Source organism: Oryctolagus cuniculus, chromosome 9 (assembly GCF_964237555.1).
Source record: "Oryctolagus cuniculus chromosome 9, mOryCun1.1, whole genome shotgun sequence".
NCBI classification, from domain to species: domain Eukaryota; kingdom Metazoa; phylum Chordata; class Mammalia; order Lagomorpha; family Leporidae; genus Oryctolagus; species Oryctolagus cuniculus.
The window spans coordinates 14,311,387-14,329,570 of NC_091440.1; the positions used below are offsets into that span (position 1 = coordinate 14,311,387).

The window sequence follows — 18,184 nt, forward strand, 5'->3', positions numbered from 1 at the left end:
ACAGCTTTAGAATTCCACAGCCACGGGGCCCTGCCTCCACGCCAGAGCCACAGCGTTTGGGGGAACAAGCTTGCAATTGATGTCAGGCCCAGGTTTTGGGGAAAATTAAGAAATGAAAGGGCCGGTTCATTGCAAAAAAAGGTAATAAAACCAAAACAGGGCTGACTCATTGACTTTCTAACGCTGCTAATTAGGCCTCTGAGATAGCGCAGCCGACACAGCCGCCCCAAAAACCACCTATGCAGCCTCCTTTATAACCACGTGCCATGTACCATTTTTCTTTAAAAAGGTCGGGGTCTCGGACTTCCCCAGACTTGCTGAATTTTCTGGGACTGGTGTGCTTGCAAGAAAACGACGGATTGCTGCCCTCACCCTCCTGTAATCAAGTGGCATTCCGCTGGAAGCTTTTGTTCCAGGCCACCTGCACTGCTGCGTTAATGAGGACTCCTCCTGACACCCTGAGGGTGGCGGTGCACACAGTCAGTGCCTGCTCACCCAACCCTCGTCACGTGTCTTCTGTTAGCACTTAGTAGGGATAAGGTAACCCTTGTAGTTGAGGTCACTTTGGCAGGGAGGGGTTTGCTTGTTTTGGCTAAAACCTCCTTTCCTCAAGAGTTTGGGGGAATCCCCCCCCCCAAAAAAGAAAACAGCCACAAAATGTTAATTCATCAGGGTGGGTGCTTGGCCTAGGGGGTCCCATGTCAGAGTACCTGGGCTCAATACCCAGGTATTCCTCTCCCGACTCCAGCTTCCAACTAATGAGCACCCTGGGAGGCAGGAGGCGCTGGCTTATGTACTGCGGCTCCTGTCACTCACGTGAGACTCGGGTTAAGTTCGTAGCTCCTGGTCCCTGATGCCAGCCAGAGGCACTGCAGGCATTTGGCAAGAGAACTACTAGATGGGAGTCCTCTCACGTTCTCTCTCGCTCTCTGGCTCTTTCCCCCTTCCTCTCAAATAATTATTTTGAGAAAAAGCTCTTAAAAAAAAAGTTAATTCATCAATAGAATATCAACACAGGGTCTCCACTTCCTACATGCAACAGATAAGAACCCCTTTGACATCAATCGAGTCAAACACCAGGGACAGAAAGGACCCGACGATACAGGGAGGGAGGCAGATCGGAGCAGGATTCCAAGTCCAAACCATCAGGAGACAAAGCTGAGAGAGGCCTGGCTGAGGTTCTGGTAAATTCCTTTGGGATGGGAAGAGGTGGCGTAGAAACTGCACAGAGCTGGGGCTGCAGCCAGGGCACGGGGACCTCCGGTGTGGGAGCTGTGGGCGGCAAGTGCAAAAGGACCCTATGGGGTGGGGTCGAGAAAGGGCCTGAATCTAACCAGGGAACTCAGGGCAGGGGGAGGCAGGGAAGCTAAGGGTCTTGCTGGGATGGGGGTCAGCAACCCCAGCCCTACCTCAACGCTGTGCAAACCTGAGGACGCGACTCGGCAGCTCTTCCATGGAGCCCTTCACCTAAGTGTGTGGGGGCCAGCCCTGTGGTGCATGAGAACCAGTCCCAGTCTGCGTGAAACACTGACACAACACAACCACAAGAAAGGCCCAAGGATTATTCCCCACCGTGACTGTGGCCGAGGTCAAGTTCCTCCTGCCCCAGCTGACTCCCCGCCAGCCGGTGCTTCTGGACGCCTGCCCTGCGCACCTGTGTGTGGCTGCCATTCCTGCTAACCTGCGACCCACACCAGGGATCTTTTTGCCACCTGCAAGCAGCTTTTCCAAGCATTGTTACCAGGTCTGCTCCAAAGAATCAAAATGAAGCTCTGTTTATTTACTCTGTTCTTCTCGACTCTTCCTAGAGTGACACTGCTGATGCAAACACAGCAATTGGATATGGAGAAGCAGCCATCTGCTCACCCCCCAGCCACGAGCAGGACAGCGTCTGCTGAAGACTGGATGCATAAAACCTTCTGGGGCCTTCTGGGGGGGAGGTGGTCCTGGTGTGTGTGGGGGGGTGGGGGGGAGTTGGGGGATTGTCATTAACCCTTTCAGATGCCCAGGTGTCACTTTATAACCTCTGGCTGGGAGAGAGGGCTGCACACAGCAGAAGCCATGATCCAGGCTTATTTGTGTGATCTGTTCCACAGAAAGGTGACAGAATACCAGGCAAGGATATGCTGCAAATATTGCTTTTTGAACTTTCTGGTCTGCAGGGGGAATGCCTAAAAACAAGTCCAAGTTCAAGAGCAAAGGGAGTCGTGGACACAGCTATAGAATGGAAGGCTGTGGCACTCACTGCTGAGGCCATTTCAGAGGGCTAAAGCCAGGCCAGCGCTGTGGTGTAGTGGGTAAAGTCTCCACCTGAGGCATCAGCATCTCATATCAGCACTAGTTCAAGTCCCGGCTGCTCCTCTTCCAATCCAGCTCCCTGATAATGAACCTGGAAAAGCAGTAGAGGACGGCCCATGTGCTTGGGCCCCTGCACCCACGTGGGAGACCCAGAGGAACCTCCACTGCTCCTGGTTTCAACCTGGCCCAGCTCCAGCTGTTCTGGTCATTTGGGGAGTGAACCAGCAGATGAAGCTCTCTCCCGCCCCCTTCCCGTATTTCTGCCTTTCAAATAAATAAATCTTTAAAAAATAAAAACAAAAAAAGTTAAACTCATCACTAACAATAAAAATTTTAAACACTTATTTTATTTGAAAGGCAGAGTAACAAAGAGAGGAGGAGAAACAGAGATCTTCCATCTGCTGGTGCACTCCCCAAATAGTCACAGGCTGAAGAGAGGAGCCTGGACCCGTATGAACGGCAGGGACCTGAGTACTTGGGCCATCCTCCACTGCTTTCCCAGGTGCACTGGCAGCGAGCTCGGTTAGAAGTGGAGCAGCTGGGACTTGACGCAGTACTCTGATAGGAGATCCCAGTGTCACAAGAAGCAGCTTAACCTGCCAGCCCCCAATGTGATACTAATTTTTAAAGGCTTTAAAGAATGAGGGAGACAGCCCCGGAGAGGACAGTGTAGGTCTCTGGGCCAGGAAGCATTTTGGAAATTGGCACTGAAATGACGACTCTGCCGCATCCACATTTTAAAGCAAAAGGCACATGGAAAGACCCAGGAAATCCAATCCCCGAGGAAAATGTGGTCCACAGAAGAACATCCCCAACGGGAAATGCCAGGGACTTCTGGCCTGGAGCCCTGCTCATGAGTGTGACAAATGCGAGTGAGCCATGAGGATGCCTTCACTTGGGGCCTATCACATGTGGAACAAGACAATCCCAGGGTCAGATGCTTGGCAAAGAGCTGTGGACATGGACTGAAAGCCATCAGGGGGAGCCAGGTCTCCCAGAATCCCACAGTTGGTCACTCTCCACTGACCCTGGGTCCACAGCCGGGTGCCCATGTGCCTCCCAGCTGCACGTAGCCTGGCTGCGCAGTTCTTACAGAGCGCAAGGCAGTGAATTAGAAGCTGTTGTGTCAATCAAAGTGCCAATATCTGGCTTTGCACAGCTGTTGCCCACAGGGTGGGAAGGGACATACTGATGATAGGAGAAAATAAACCGAGCATGGGAGAGGCGTGTGAAAACGAACAACGCCATGCATTCCACCTGTAAAAGAAGCTCACTTTAACACTGTCCACGGGCAGTTAATGAGCACCTCCAGTGTGCCGGGCACCACTGGAAGCTGTGGATAAGGGGTTTCTGGGGCAAGTCCCTACCTACCTTGACAGGCCAGCAGCACAGTGGCAGGTGCACAGCACCACTGCTCATTAGACTTCCAAAGCTCTCAGGATGTGCCAAGAATGTTCTGGACACTTTATTTGTATCCATTTGTATCCACTCTTTTTTTTTTTTTCCTAGTGTAGCATGAGGTCGAGCTTATTAGCAGTGGCCTCATTTTACAAAGACGACAGATCTAGATGGAGGCTAAGCTGAGCAACTCGAAGTAGCAGAAGCTGGGATCTAAACCCGGGGCAATCGGGCCCCACCCTGATGGGTAAATGAACAGGACGGAAGAGAAAGCTCCGGCCACTGCCTGAGGAAGTAGCAACCCAGTAAAACGGATAGAGCCTTTTATGTGTACATAGAAGTTTATGGAGGCCAGACAGGGGGCGGAATTAGAAAACGGGCGGGCATTGTGGCACAGGGAGGTAAGACACCTGCATCCCACATCAGATCCCAACTACTCGGTGCTTCCAATCCAGCTTCCTGCTAAGGCACCTAGAGAGCAGTGCCAGACGGCTCAAGTACTTGGGTCCTGCCCCCAACTTGCAAGACCTGGATGGAGCTCCTCGCTCCTGACTTTGGTTTGGCCCAGCCCTGGCCATTGTGGCCATCAGGAGACGGAACCACAGATGGAAGCTCGCTCGCTCGCTCTCTCTCTCTCCCCTTTTCCCCCATAACTCTGCTTTTCAAATAAATCAATCTAAAAATAATGATAAAGGTTATGAAAACACACTGCTGCTACTCCTACTTCTTGGGCAGATGTTCCTATATAGTTCCCAGCTAAATGTAGCTAGGAATGGAATCTCAACATTCTTTGGTTTTGGGAAACTGTAGAACTGTGGCCGAGTACAGGACAGGAGGCCTGCCGTCCGTGCACACCACAGCTGACGCCCAGCCCGAAGTGCGTCCCCGAGCACCACTTAATAGGATGGCTGCACAAGGCATGAGCTCAGAAGTCCTTAACAGCACGGAAGAGGAAACAGTGAAACCAAACACCTCACTGAACCGGTCTGGCAACAAAGAAGAAAAAGGGGGGGGGGGGGGAGAATGTTCCAGAAGGCCTAATCTAACACGACAGCAGGTGTTCTCCTCCACGGATTCTGCAAGTCCAGAAATTAGGCACGGCTTTGTTCACCAGAATGTGAAAGCGCTCTCAAGACCTTGAAAGATACGAATTCTACAACAAGAAAATTAGAGCAAAACAAAGGTGGTTTGCAGCGTGCCATAAATTGGCAGTTTTAAGCACAGCTATTCTCAGAGTCTGAGGTTTATCTTTCCCAGAGACACCTGATGTTAATTCACACCCTCTGAACAATGTGCTTCGAAATAAATATAATTTACTGAATCATATCCCATAAATGATTAAATGATAGGTTCCCAACGTTAATGCTGACTATTAAATTTCAGTCACTCTAGCCAACAGAATAACAGATTGTCTCCACTTTAAAAACAGGTGTGTTCCCGAAGTTTGCTGGCTGCTCAGAATTCGAGTTATTTTTTTCCCCCACCACCAACTTGAGACGTAGCATTCAGTGCCCAAGACAGAACACAGAAAACCAGATCCATGGTGTACCCAGAGATCTCTGGACCCGAGCCAATGTCAGAGATGATGACTCTCACCACCCCCAGGGAAGTACAGCTCTGCTCCGACACGTGGTCTGCTCCACTCACACCACGGGGGAGGCTCCTCCACCTCCAGGGAAAGTGGCCAAAATAGGGAGGCCAGGGGTTGAGGGGCTCAGGCTGCTGGCTCCTTCTCTGTCTCGCCTCTGGCCCCATGTCTCCCTGTCTTGGTCCCTGGCAGGGTGGGTTTGCATCAGGGCCTCTCTGCTCTGTCCACGCCCCAGCCCCTGAAGCCGCAAACACAGTCCCTCCCTATTCCCTGACATGCAAGTGTGCACACAGCTCTTTGACAGCGTTCTTACCAGTCTTCCTGCCAGTGATATGGTCAGTGTGAGGCGGGACCCACATGTACCCAGCCCGAGACAGGCACTACTGTGATGAACCAATGCAGTTATTAGACTGTGCTTCCTCCAGTTCTAATATAAATGCATGTTTCATATATCATGTATTTTATATCTTATATACATATGCAAACATATACTCACATACCTATGTTATATAAGACATACTTATTTACACAGAAGTATGTATGCATATCAGTATATCACATACCTTTGCATACATGTTACATATTTTTATGGACGGATGGTTACGGTAAAATGCAAGTGACGTCACTATATGAGAGGTTCGTGCATAAATCTCAGGTTGGATGGCTCAGAATCGGAATGGGCCAGTGACGTGGGGTGGGGGAGGGGTGAACACACGGACCCTCTGCGGCCACGGTCACAGAAACACGGGAAGGGGAGAGGGCTCGGGCTGAGGGCTGCCCAGACACACCCCTGAACTTACTGGAACTTCGAATGCCTCCTGGGTGTCATCCAGCATCTGGATTTTGATGGACATGAGTTTTCCTGACGGGGTCGGGGGCGGCTTCTGTCCGTGCTCCAAGGTGCTGATTCCCGAGTTCTCCGGGGCCCCCAGTCGGGATCCTGGGGTTGGCTTCTGCTCTATCTCCCCCATGACGGAAGCGGCTTATGCGATACCTGCAGGGAAGAACACAGCAGAGAGGAGGCTCACTCAAACCACCCGAAGTCTCCAACAGCACTCATCTTGTCCCCTTTGTCGCGAGAATGTCCCGGGCTCCCACCTGGGCGAGAGGCGCGCCATGCCCTACACAGGAATCCTACACACACAAGCCTTCAAGTGCTTGCAAAGTCACCTTTAAGCAGCCACAGCATGCTAATAATTCTGCATACTCGGTTCTTTTGCATACATTTGCATATTGCTGCCTATCTTGTCCTTAACGATTCCGACTACAGACTCCACTGCGCTCCACACATTATTATTCAGTGTCTGCGATGAGCTGGGCATGACGTTTCCACTTGAGCACAGGGGAAGACCAACGGTGCCTGGGCTGTATCATTAGCGCCCATTAATTACCTTTTCGGGACAGCGCAGCACACTAAGCAACATGGGCAATGAGACCAATGAAACACACACCATGCCTCCGAAGGAAGCAAACACAGCAGCGCTCACACGGCAGGCAGCATGGGGCAAGGTCCTCTCTCGATTCCTTCTGCGTCTTTTTATGATCCCGGGTCGCTGCTCTGTCGCCCACTCCTCCAACTGCCCAGAGCCACCCCTCGATGGGTGGTAGGCTTGCCTGTGCACCTCCTCCCCGGCACCAAGACCGCCCTAAGGCAGGAATTTGGGCTGGATCTTCGTAGTGTCTCAGCCCCACCTTGGCACGACATGGTATACAACAGCATCAACACTGCCTAATGACTGGCGCCATCAGCCAGCATGTACCATGGCTGAGGCCACACGGCAAAGAATGCCCAAGTGAGGGGAAGGTAGGAACTGAACTCCACCTTGGGGAGGATGTGGAGACAGGAGACATGGACAAAGGGGCGCAGGACAGAAAAGATGGTGGGCAGAAGGAGAGGCGGTCAGCGTGGAGAGATATGGCTGAAGTCAGGGGACGGAGGGGGCCTGCACAGCTTCGCTGGCCAGCAGTCTACCCTGCAAGCAGAAAGCAGCCAGCGAGTTGAGGGCAGTGAGTGACACACTTGTGTGGAAAAATTAACCTGACGCGGGTCAATGGTTAAGCTACTGGGGTGAAAGCTCACCCAGGACCAGGAAGTTTGCAATCTGAGCAGAGCGGGAGGAAGTCAGGCGGGTGAGGCGAGGCAAGGCGAGGCGATTCCAGGGCGGACGCCCGGCCCTGGGGGCTGCTGCTGGGGCGGGGAAGCTGCGGTTGGGTGGTGGCGCCAGAGACCAGTTCTCTGCCTGAGAGACAGCTGGGACCCACCTGAAAAGGGGTGCGTGTGGAACCGAAGCAGTGTATAAGACACCAGCCAGGTCGTGCAGGTGGAAAAGAGAAGCGAGGTAGAGGTGGGACTCAGGGGACCTGGGCGGGCCCAGAAAGCCAGGGAGGGGCGCTTCCAGCTTTGGGGTTGAAGCTGGGCGTGGAATCCACTCATGCAACTGCAAGAGCTCCCAGTGTCACCCTCGCTCGGGAGGGTTTTCATGCCCAAATCACACTCAGCTACCTCCTGCAGAGTCAAATTCAGACGTTCCCCCAGAACACACACACACACACACACTCACTCTCTCTCTCTCTCTCTGCCTCTCCTTCTGTGTGTGTAACTCTTTCAAATAAATAAATCTTAAAAAAAAAAAAGATGGAAGCCGGCGCCGTGGCTCAATAGGCTAATCCTCCACCTTGCGGCGCCGGCACACCGGGTTCTAGTCCCGGTCGGGGCGCCGGATTCTGTCCCGGTTGCCCCTCTTCCAGGCCAGCTCTCTGCTGTGGCCAGGGAGTGCAGTGGAGGATGGCCCAGGTGCTTGGGCCCTGCACCCCATGGGAGACCAGGAAAAGCACCTGGATCCTGGCTCCTGCCATCGGATCAGCTCGGTGCGCCGGCTGCAGCGGCGGCCATTGGAGGGTGAACCAACGGCAAAGGAAGACCTTTCTCTCTGTCTCTCTCTCACTGTCCACTCTGCCTGTCAAAAAAAAAAAAAAAAAAAAGATGGAGTAACAGAACGCACGGCGAGCTGAGTTGGTGATGAGCCTGCACTCAGCGCTAGAACGTCCTTCGCTCAGTCTCCAGATGAGCTGGTGTCTGTGTTGTTTCTACTTGCGGATCTCTGGCTCTTTTTGTTATGCGTGCACGCACTGCTGCTGCTGCTGCTGCTGCGCATGGAAAGTTCTGTTTAATTCAGACGTAAATCCAGCCGTGGGTTTTGAGTGGGGCATCCGAAGAATGCAAAGAGGAACATCTCAGGAACGCTGGCTGGTCATAAATGGGCAACCGCAATGCATGTTGGACATCAAAACTGGTAAGCCTGGTAACAGAGCGTCATGCTCTCCAGGTAAACAAGGCTAAGCAGCCTTCAGGCTTCCTGTGGGTGTTAACCCGTGCTCTGGCTGGACTTGACCTCTGTGGTTTCCCTCTGACCTCCGAGTTTCTTGGGGAATGGCCAAAATAAAGGAGAGTCACCTTTCTTTCCTTGTGATATGGGAATACTAATCTTGATCACTTCAGACCCAAAAGCAAAAACCTCTTGCAAAACTATTCCTCGGATCTATGTAAAACGTTTCTTAAAGCAGCAGCCATAACAAAACAGTAAGATTTTGGACTGGCAGAGGAAAGAGAGAAGGCTGGAGTTGTCTGTCACCGTGTCCTAAGGACTTCCTCTTGGAATTCACCCAGAAGCAGTAAGGAACACAGAGGAGAATGCAAGCCTTCTCGCTGTGAGGACCCTGGAAGACATCTGTGGCTCCAGCCATGCGGTGTGAGAAAGAGCTGATCAGGAGGACACTGGGAGGGACCGCCCAGGGCAGCAGAGCTCAGAGAAAACTGGCAGGGCCCCACTCCCCAAACTCCACCGGACACCCTGGCAACAACCTTCTCAGGTGTGCCGGCTCCCAGTGGCTGCTCTCCCCGGGCACGGTGCTGCACAACACCACACGGGCCAGCCCTCGGTGCCGGAAGCATCCACCGCTGAGGCCAGCGACATCACCAAAGTCTGGGCCAGGCAAAGGCTGGAATGACCACACACACACACACACACACAGCCTCGGGGCACAAGAACTCCTGTTAGCATAGGACGTGGTTCCATGTGTTAGCCTGCACCAGCCTCCTGCAAACAGCTAGTTCATCAAGAACTCTCCAGGTAACAACAAAAAGACCTTGGGGGCCTTAACCCACCACAATGCACCTGTGAAAGCTGCGGAAGATGGCACAAGTGCTTGGGCCCCTGCATCCCACGTGGGAGACCAGAATGGAGTTCCAGCCTCCTGGCTTTGGCCTGGCTCAACTCCAGCTGTTGCGACCATTTGGGGATTGAACTAGCAGATGGAAGATCTTGCGCTCTCTCTCTCTGTGTAACTCTGCCTTTCAAACAAATCTTAAAAATAAATAAATAAAAATTTACTTGAAAGAGTTACAGAGAGAGGTAGACACAGAGAGACGTCTTCCATCCGCTGGTTCACTCCCCAGATGGCCACAACGGCAGGAGCTGCGCCGATCCGAAGCCAGGAGCCAGCAGCTTCCCCCAGGTCTCCTATGTGGGTGCAGAGGCCCAAGCATCTTCCACTGCTTTCCCAGGCCAGAGCAGAGAGCTGGATCAGAGGAGGAGCAGGCAGGACTAGAACCAGCGCCCATATGGGATGCTGGCGCCCCAGACAACAGCTTTAACCCGCTGCGCCACAGCGCCGGCCCCACAAATAAATCTTAAGAAAAAAGGGGGTCTTAACAAACATGTGGCCAAAAAGAAATCAAAAGCAAATGAGAGGTGAACACCCACAAAAGAAATTCTGCATTCAATGGATTAAAATTCTGCCCAAGCATATTGCATAAATCCACAAAACTTAAGAAGATAGCCCGTCCCAAGAACAAAAGTGGAAGAGGATTCCCAGGAGTGCAGGGAAGCTCTGGGAAATAAAGCAGGAAGGCAAACAGCAGAGGGAGAAACAGAGGAATCGCGGCAGCACCAAGTGGCAAGGAGCTAAAGGAAACCCAAGGGTACTCAGAAAGTTTGTGGAAAATGGAATTAAAGGATAAAACTTCCTTTCGGTGCAAAAATTCTTGAAATTCACGCAAAGGGCCTTCAACAAGTTGACAGAAAATGAACGTTAGGCAAAAACTGCACAGATTTTGACATTTTTTATGCCAAAATAAACATGATTTAATTCCATTTTCCCATGATCCTTTTGAAGTACCCGCTATGTACTAGTGAAACTATGAGGGCTTTGGGAGGAAAGGTGGAGAAAAGTAAGAGAAAGGTTTGAATCAGAAAAGCCGCAGATAGGAACAACTGAAGTGATACAACACGAAGTCCGCACAAAGTTTAAGGCGTAACTCGGAGGACTACAAAAATAAAAGCTGGTTTTCCCTAATCAGTGAACATGTCCTACCCAGGGGTAACTGGTATGAAACAGTCGCTAAGAGGCTGTGTCCTGGAGTTCCCAGAGACATAGTCTGGAACACCGGTTCTCGCCTTCCCATGAGAAAAGAAGTTCAGATGTTGCGACAGAGTAGCAGGGCAAGCCAGTGAAGTTTAATGAGGAGAATGCACCTGGCAGTCCAGACCGGCCTCTCAGCACAGAACAGAGCGCCCTGGCTGCTCTCAGTCTGGAGTTTTATGGGTTTGGGCCTACATTATCTCCTTCCCACTCCTTCTCCTGGGATACTGCGGGGTGGAGAGTTTTCCTGTAGAATCTTTCCCAGGGCTTTATCAGTGCAGTGTGACTGGACCTAACAGCCCCAGGCACAGGGCTGGGACCCACCTGATGCTATCTTTTAACCTGTGGCTGCCGGGCTGCTTCCAAGGCTTGCTTCTACGTTCCTTCCCCCTGTCAACCACAGCAAATTCCTGCTTTTGGCCCCTCTCACACACAGGCCAACTTCTATCCTCCCACCCAACCCTGGGTCCTTTAAGAAGGAATCATCTGAACAGCTGGGCAGAGGTTCCAACAAAAAGTTCAGATTTGCCCACAACAACATTCAAGGCTTAAATGTCAAAAACGCTTTCAAATACCGAATCAAAATCTTAAACCGAAACTTCTACTCAAACGTATTTGCCAGCTATTTCAAATAGGCAAGAATTTTTAAAAGTGTTACCCAAGCCCTCTTTGAAAAAACTACTAAAGGACAAACTTCAGCAAAACAAGAGGTAAGGGACAAAGCAATAAGCAACAATTACTAGTTTTTTGTTTGTTTTTGTTTTTGTTTTTGTTTTTGACAGGCAGAGTGGGTAGTGAGAGAGAGAGAGACAGGGAGAAAGGTCTTCCTTTGCCGTTGGTTCACCCTCCAATGGCCACCACGGCCGGCCGCGCTGTGGCCAGCGCACCGTGCGCTGATCTGAAGGCAGGAGCCAGGTGCTTCTCCTGGTCTCCCATGGGGTGCAGGGCCCAAGCACTTGGGCCATCCTCCACTGCCTTCCCGGGCCACAGCAGAGAGCTGGCCTGGAAGAGGGGCAACCGGGACAGAATCCGGCGCCCCAACCGGGACTAGAACCCAGTGTGTGGGCGCCACTAGGTGGAGGATTAGCCTATTGAGCCGCGGCCCAATTACTAGTAAACTTTAAATTCATTTATATCACAAGAGGAAGGCTAAAATAACTGAAGTGGCTGCAGATAACTCCTGAAAAGGTGGGTATTATATAACAGGAAGGAACAGGCAGGGAAAGGAGAAGTGGTGAGATGTCTATGATAATAGAATTTAAATCTCCAAAGATGTACAGATGGCTAATAAGCACATGAAAAGGTGTGCACTATCATTAGTCATTAAGAGATGCAAATTACATCCAGGGTGAGACAGTATTTCACACTCCTAATAAAGGCAGACCACAAGAACTGGGACCAAGAACGTGGAAGAACCGGACACACGGTGCTGATGGCTGGAAGGAACCTAAAATGGAGCAAACCCTTGGTAGAACATTTTGGCTGTTTCTGAGAGTTTTACTCATGAAAATAGCACAGAACCCAGAAAACTCTTCCCCTGGTGAGCAGTTCTATTCCCAGGCATCCCCTCCTCAAGAGAAATGACACGATGTGGCCACACAGAGACTGTGTGCTGATGTTCATAGCCAAGTGGAAAAAAACCCAAATGTTCAATCAGTGATTGGATACACAAATGTCCATATAAGGGATTTTTCAGCAATCAAAAGAAACAAAACGCTGACACACACTACCGCGCGGATGAATCCCAAAAGCATTTGCTAAATGAAAGCAGCCAGACGCAACCAGCTACACAGCCTATGGCCCTATTTATGTGAAAAGCAAAGGTTGAAAGGGTCACACACAAAACCTTGGGTCACAAGAATTCCTTTGAGCTCAGGACACGGCCCTGCCTGCTGGCCCAGTGAGGCTCCTGTAAATAGCTTGCTCATATTTCGTATCAAGAAAGGGTTTTATTCTGAGGATAAATACCCAGGAAATAGTGAGGTAGGGTCGGCTTGGAGGCTGAGGTTGACAGTAGGGTGTATAAGGAGGGGCAGCCGTTGTGACACAGTGGGTTAAGCCACTGTGTGAGCAGCCCACATCCTATATCTGAGTGCCAAGGACTGAGTCCAGCCTCTGCCTTCAAATCCAGCTTCCTGCTGATATGCCTGGGCAAATCCAGATGATGGCCTGAGTACGTGGGTCCCTGACACCCACGTGGGAAACCCAGATGGAGCTCCTGGCTCCAGCCTGGCCCAGCCCCACTGTTGTGGCCATTGGGGGAGTCAACCAGTAGATGCAAGATCTCGGTGTCTCTTTCTACCACCAGTCCCCAGTCTGTGCCTTTCCAAGACCATCACCCAGACCCTTCAGACGGGGAGTACTGTTCAGCCTGTTTGAACACTTGGGAAAAGGCAGACGGGATGTCAGCTGTCTCCATACAAGCTGTGTGACCCTGCTACCCAGCAAAGGAAGGGAAAGAAAACGAAGCTGCAGAAACTATCCAGATCGCGTCACGTCGTCACCGTTTTCTCCTGAACTGCAGGAAAAAAGAAAAGGACCATTGAACAGGCTACCTTAAATACCCTCAACCAACATCGGGAAAGTGCTCCCAGAAAAACCCAGGGTGGGAGAGAAACGGTCCCCCTCTTACCCTATCCACAGAAGTTATTTCCCGAAGTTCAATCCCAACCATTGCTCCTTTCTGCTGGAAAAACCTGGGTCTGACGAACTCCAAGCCCAGCGCAGAGGCTCCCAGCCAGACAATCCCCAACCTGCCGTGACCGTGACTCTGCTCCTGCTGGGCTCTGCTGCCCCACACCTGTGTCCCAGGTGTGTGCGTGCGTGTGTGTGTGTGTGTGTGTGTGTATGTGGGTGCGTGTGTGCACGCTGCCGCTGGCTTTCTCTCCTTCACCATGGGCTCCACTCGGCACAGCTCCAAAGTCACCTCCCGCAGAAAGGGTTTCCTGACCTAACTGTCCTCCCTGGGGTTTTGCTGTGCAAATATTAAATGCTCCAATGAGTATTTTTTTTTTCCAAGTCTCTTGTAATGACATCCATTTCTTGATGATCCGGAGAATACAAAAATTTAACTGGCGCTCACCCCGTTCTTCCTCTAAATAAAAAGGTCAGGCTAGATAAAACACAAGGAGAAGGGCGGCCCACTGGAAGACAGCTCCGCTTCCTGCCTCTCTGATTCCCACACTCACACCCTCCCTGCAATGTAAACAGAGGCACAATTCTCAGGCTGAGCCAGGCCCGGCTCTCCTTAACAAACACCATTCTCCTCCACGCATGCTCTCCTCCTAAAGGAAGCACCCCGCTCCCCCGCAGAATGGACACTGGTCAGCCTCTCCAAACGTCAAAAGCAAGCACCTAACCCTTGCCTGCGTGGCTCATGATCGAGGTACGAAAGATGACCACAGGAGGTGACCATGGCAGGTGAGAGGCAGGTTTTGGTCAGCCTGAAAGGCTGCCTTGGGAGGAGGACGCTCAGCTGGTGGCTTTTAAAATAAGGTGAGAATATCTGACAGCCTGTGTCAGATGGATTAGGACAGAGATCGGCGAGACAGCACCTGTAACAGCCCACACAAGAGAAGACGGTGGTGACCATGAGAAAACAGGTGGCGGCGACACACACTGGACATAGCCTGACATTAAGGCTCTCAGAGACTGAGGGCAAACAGCATAGGGGGAGGGGATGAAGGACACCCCTCGGTCCAGGACTCAAGGGCAAGTGAGCTCTAGACTTGCGGCTGACTGTAGGTGAGCGCCGGGCACCAGAGCTGGGACGACACGAAGCCTCTGAGGGTCGCAGCTGAGCGTTCACCAGTCTCCAGCGCGGGCTACCGCCTCCTGATGCCTCCTGCAAAATTCCACTCCGACAAGCTGAGCAGAGGGGCGTGAGGCTCAGGAGAGGAGCTCTGTAAGCCCCCGCACCCGAGTCAAAGGGGATGCTTGGAAAGAGGCTGGAATGAGCCCAGAAAGATCAGATGGGAGCCCAGGGTGCAGAGAAATACACCCGGGGAGGGAAGCAGCGGATTCGCAGAGACGGGAGGACCTGCAGGGACCGTGGATGGCAAACCTTTCCCGGCTGCATGAAGCCCCCGTTTACAAAACACTGCGGCTGAAAAATCCATTGTGAAATCCTAGCAGGGAGCCCGGAGTCAGAGCCACAGGGCTGATCACAGCACTGATGGCCACCGGGCCATCAACAAGAATGCGGATTAAGAAAAATCCACTCATTAGCTCTGGCGTGATGGCATGGTGACCATCACAAACGGAAACTGTTGTAGCCGAGAGATGAAGGCAGCGGCCCGAGAGATTATTCGTGGTGTGGACAGCTCGTACACGAAGCTGCTCTCTGAAATGGACAGACAAGGAGCCAGTACTGAGTCACCACTTAGGGCAGCGGCATCCCTTACGGGAGTGCTGGCTGGAGTCCCCACTGCACTGCTTCTGAGCCAGCTTCCTGCTAATGTCCCTGGGAAGGCAGAAGATGACGGCTCCAGTCCTTGAGTGCCTTCCAACATGTGGGAGACCACAGTTCCTGCTCCTGGCTTCCACCCAGCCATTTTGAGAGTGAACCTGCAGCCACAAGAGCTCCCCCCCCCTCTCTCCCTCCCTCCCTCCCTCCCTCCCTCTCTCTCTGTCGCCCTGTCACCCTGCCTTTCAGACAGACAGATCCTCTGTTTTTTACAGAAGTTTTTATTTTTCCAGAAAACTGCGGAGCTAGCAGGGTTCTTTTTATCTCTATGCCCAGATCTTTTTCCTGTCATTAATATCTTCCATCAGTGTGGGACATTCGTTACAACTGGTGGATCAAGGATGATACATTATTAAGTATAGTTACATGGTGGTTCAGGCTTGGTGTTGCGTGTTCTGCGGGCGACAGTCACACATCCCCCATGACAGCATCACCCAGAACAGTGTCACTGCTGTGAAATCCTCACCAGGTGTTCAACCTCTGGCCTTCCTCGCCCTGTACTACAAACTGCTCCCCGCAGGCTGCCTCCTCCGCAATGTCGTAGTGCAGGAACATACAGAGCCCTCTGGAGACTGGCTTCCTGCCATAGGCAGCGCACATTTCAGCCTCTCCTTGGCTCTTCATGGCTGGAGAGCTCCCTGCTGCTCACTGCTGAATAGTGTTCCGGAGTGCGGCTGTGCACAGTTGGCCTAGCCGCTCCCTTGCTAAAGGACATCACGGTGGCTGCAGGACTCGGTTACTAGGAGCGGTCTTGCAGTTCCAGACATGGCAGTGAGTAGGTACTCTCTCCCAGGAGAGCAGGATCACTGGAGGTTGGCAATCAAAGGCCAGTTCCTTGTGCTATCAGCTGCCGGCTCAGCCACGCCCACACCTGGCTCCTAGCAGGTAATTTAGCTTATCTCAAAGGTCCTACAAGATATCTTGCGTCTTATTCCATGGGAAAATGACAGGATTTAGTAAACAACTAAAAATGAATCCGGAAGATTTTAACTAAAAGAAAAGAGTACTAGGTATTTTAAGAAACTACAAAACTTTGTTAAGTTTGTTTGCAAATCAAGTCAGTCTATTTCCAACAGCCTCATTACTTAATAAGGACGTTTAAGTCAAAACTTCTCAGCAGGGCCGGCGCTGGGACGCAGCAGGTAAAGCCACTGCCTGCAACACAGGCATCCCACATGGGTGCCAGTTCGTGTCCCGGCTGCTCCACTTCTGATCTAGCTCCCTGTTAATGGCCTGGGAAAGCAGTGGAAGATGGCCCAAGTCCTTGGGCCCCGGCACCCGCGTGGGAGACCTGGAAGAAGTTCATGGCTCCTGGCTTTAGCCTGGCCTAGCCCCAGCCGTTGTGGCCATCTGGGGAGTGAATCAGCAGATGGAAACCAATCTCTCTCTCCTTCTGCGTCTCCTCTGCCTCTCAAAGAAATTTTCTTAAAAAGAAACATCAAAATGCAACCACGTCCTTTGTCCCATGGAACACCTCAGGGACATGCACTCTGAAGTAAGGGCAGTACCTTAAGTGACTTTAAGGAAAACATTTCCCACATCTTCCCCAGTCCAGTGAATTGTGAAGGGACGTCCCTCCAAGGTGGGGCAAGGAAAGCAATTTCTACCAAGCCGTTAAGAAAAGGGCTATTCAGTTCTCTAACAGTTTCAATATTATTCAAGGAATAAACTATACAGGATCATCATGAACCAAAGGATACAATACAACAGTCATATAAAGGGTATCAAGTCCTGGACTACGTCCCTGAGAACGAGTGAGGACTTACAACAGTGAAATGTCAAGGAAAAACAAAACAAAAAAAAATCTGAAATAAAAAATCAGAAATCCTTTGTGGAAAAAAAATGAGAAAGTCTAAATGTCAGCCTGGCTGATAAATAAAGCGCTTAATTAAATAATGTTGCCCATTAAAATAATTAGCCCATTCTTGCTGCAAATTGCTGAAAAGGAGGAAAAGAGATTTCAGCCCAAGCAGATCGTCCACAAAACTGTTGTCCCTGCAGAGCCGCACAGAGGGAATTCACTGGCCAGCTCCACCCCTAGTTTTTGACATTCGGAGTGTACTGTAGAATTCATCTTTCTGGAACTTTAGGCTTCCCATTCATGGAATATGGAGGAAAAAACTCCAAGTCTCCTTACTTTAATTGAACCGACACAGCACTGCTGCATGAGAACTCTGTAAATGCTCCTTGGGTCCCGACAGCCACCGTCAAGTGCATACCATCTCTACAAGTGCAGCCCCCTCTACAGAGGAGGGAGCCACAGCACAAAACGTCAAGTGGACCTGCCCACAGTCCCTCAGCCACGCCGCAGTAGACAGGGGGCAGGCAGTAGCCTGGGGGCGCCGTCTCAGCCAGCCTCCTGCACAAGGTGACCAGCCTGGGTGACTCAGCCCTCTTAGATGCAATCAAGGTCTTGCACAGGTACCTCTCAAGCTCCTGGGCTCATCACCCAGGAAGACGGACACCTGCTCAACTATGCAACCTGCACACAGAACGCTGGTTCCATCTTCCTTCTCTTCTAAGTTACAAGTCTGTTTCCTGTTCACACCTTTCTCACTTCCTCAGCAAGGATTTGTCACATGTGCTCTACTCTCGTGGAGACCGGAAGACACTAGGACCCATTGCCTGCCTGGCCTCGAACCATGGGAAAGACAATTCTGGGGGCCTTCCTGGAGGCGGAGTAAGGACCACACACACTCAGAGGCAGCCTGGTTTAAAGCTGCGGGGCTCAGTGATCGAGTGGACAGGGACAAGTAGAGTAAATAAAGGTGGGGTGCGTAGCAAACACCTGGTTCTTGTCAGAGGCAGTGCTGGGTCCTGACAGACACACAAGCAGGCCCAGGTATCGCCCCAAGCCACACAGCGCGGAGCAGACCGGCTGACACGGAGGTGGCTTTCTGGCTGAAAGGAAGGGCCGCAGGCTGAAGAGGGACGGCACGGCTCGGCGCTTCTACTCGCTAAGTGCTGACGAGGTCCAGTTTCCCGCTCAGATCCTCCTGACTTGCCACGGAGCA

At 51.7% G+C, this 18,184-nt stretch overlaps 1 protein-coding gene across 2 annotated transcripts in view; it reads right to left on the reverse strand.

The window, feature by feature from the left end:
• The window catches only part of FARP1 (FERM, ARH/RhoGEF and pleckstrin domain protein 1), a 285,577-nt gene that overhangs the window by 218,781 nt on the left and 48,612 nt on the right, over window positions 1–18,184 (reverse strand). For both annotated transcript variants that reach the window (XM_051850519.2, XM_051850517.2), the window contains exon 2: window positions 6,085–6,278. In XM_051850519.2, the coding sequence (XP_051706479.2) occupies window positions 6,085–6,255 (171 nt within the window). In that variant the 5' untranslated portion in view covers window positions 6,256–6,278. The remainder of the gene's footprint in view (window positions 1–6,084; window positions 6,279–18,184) is intronic.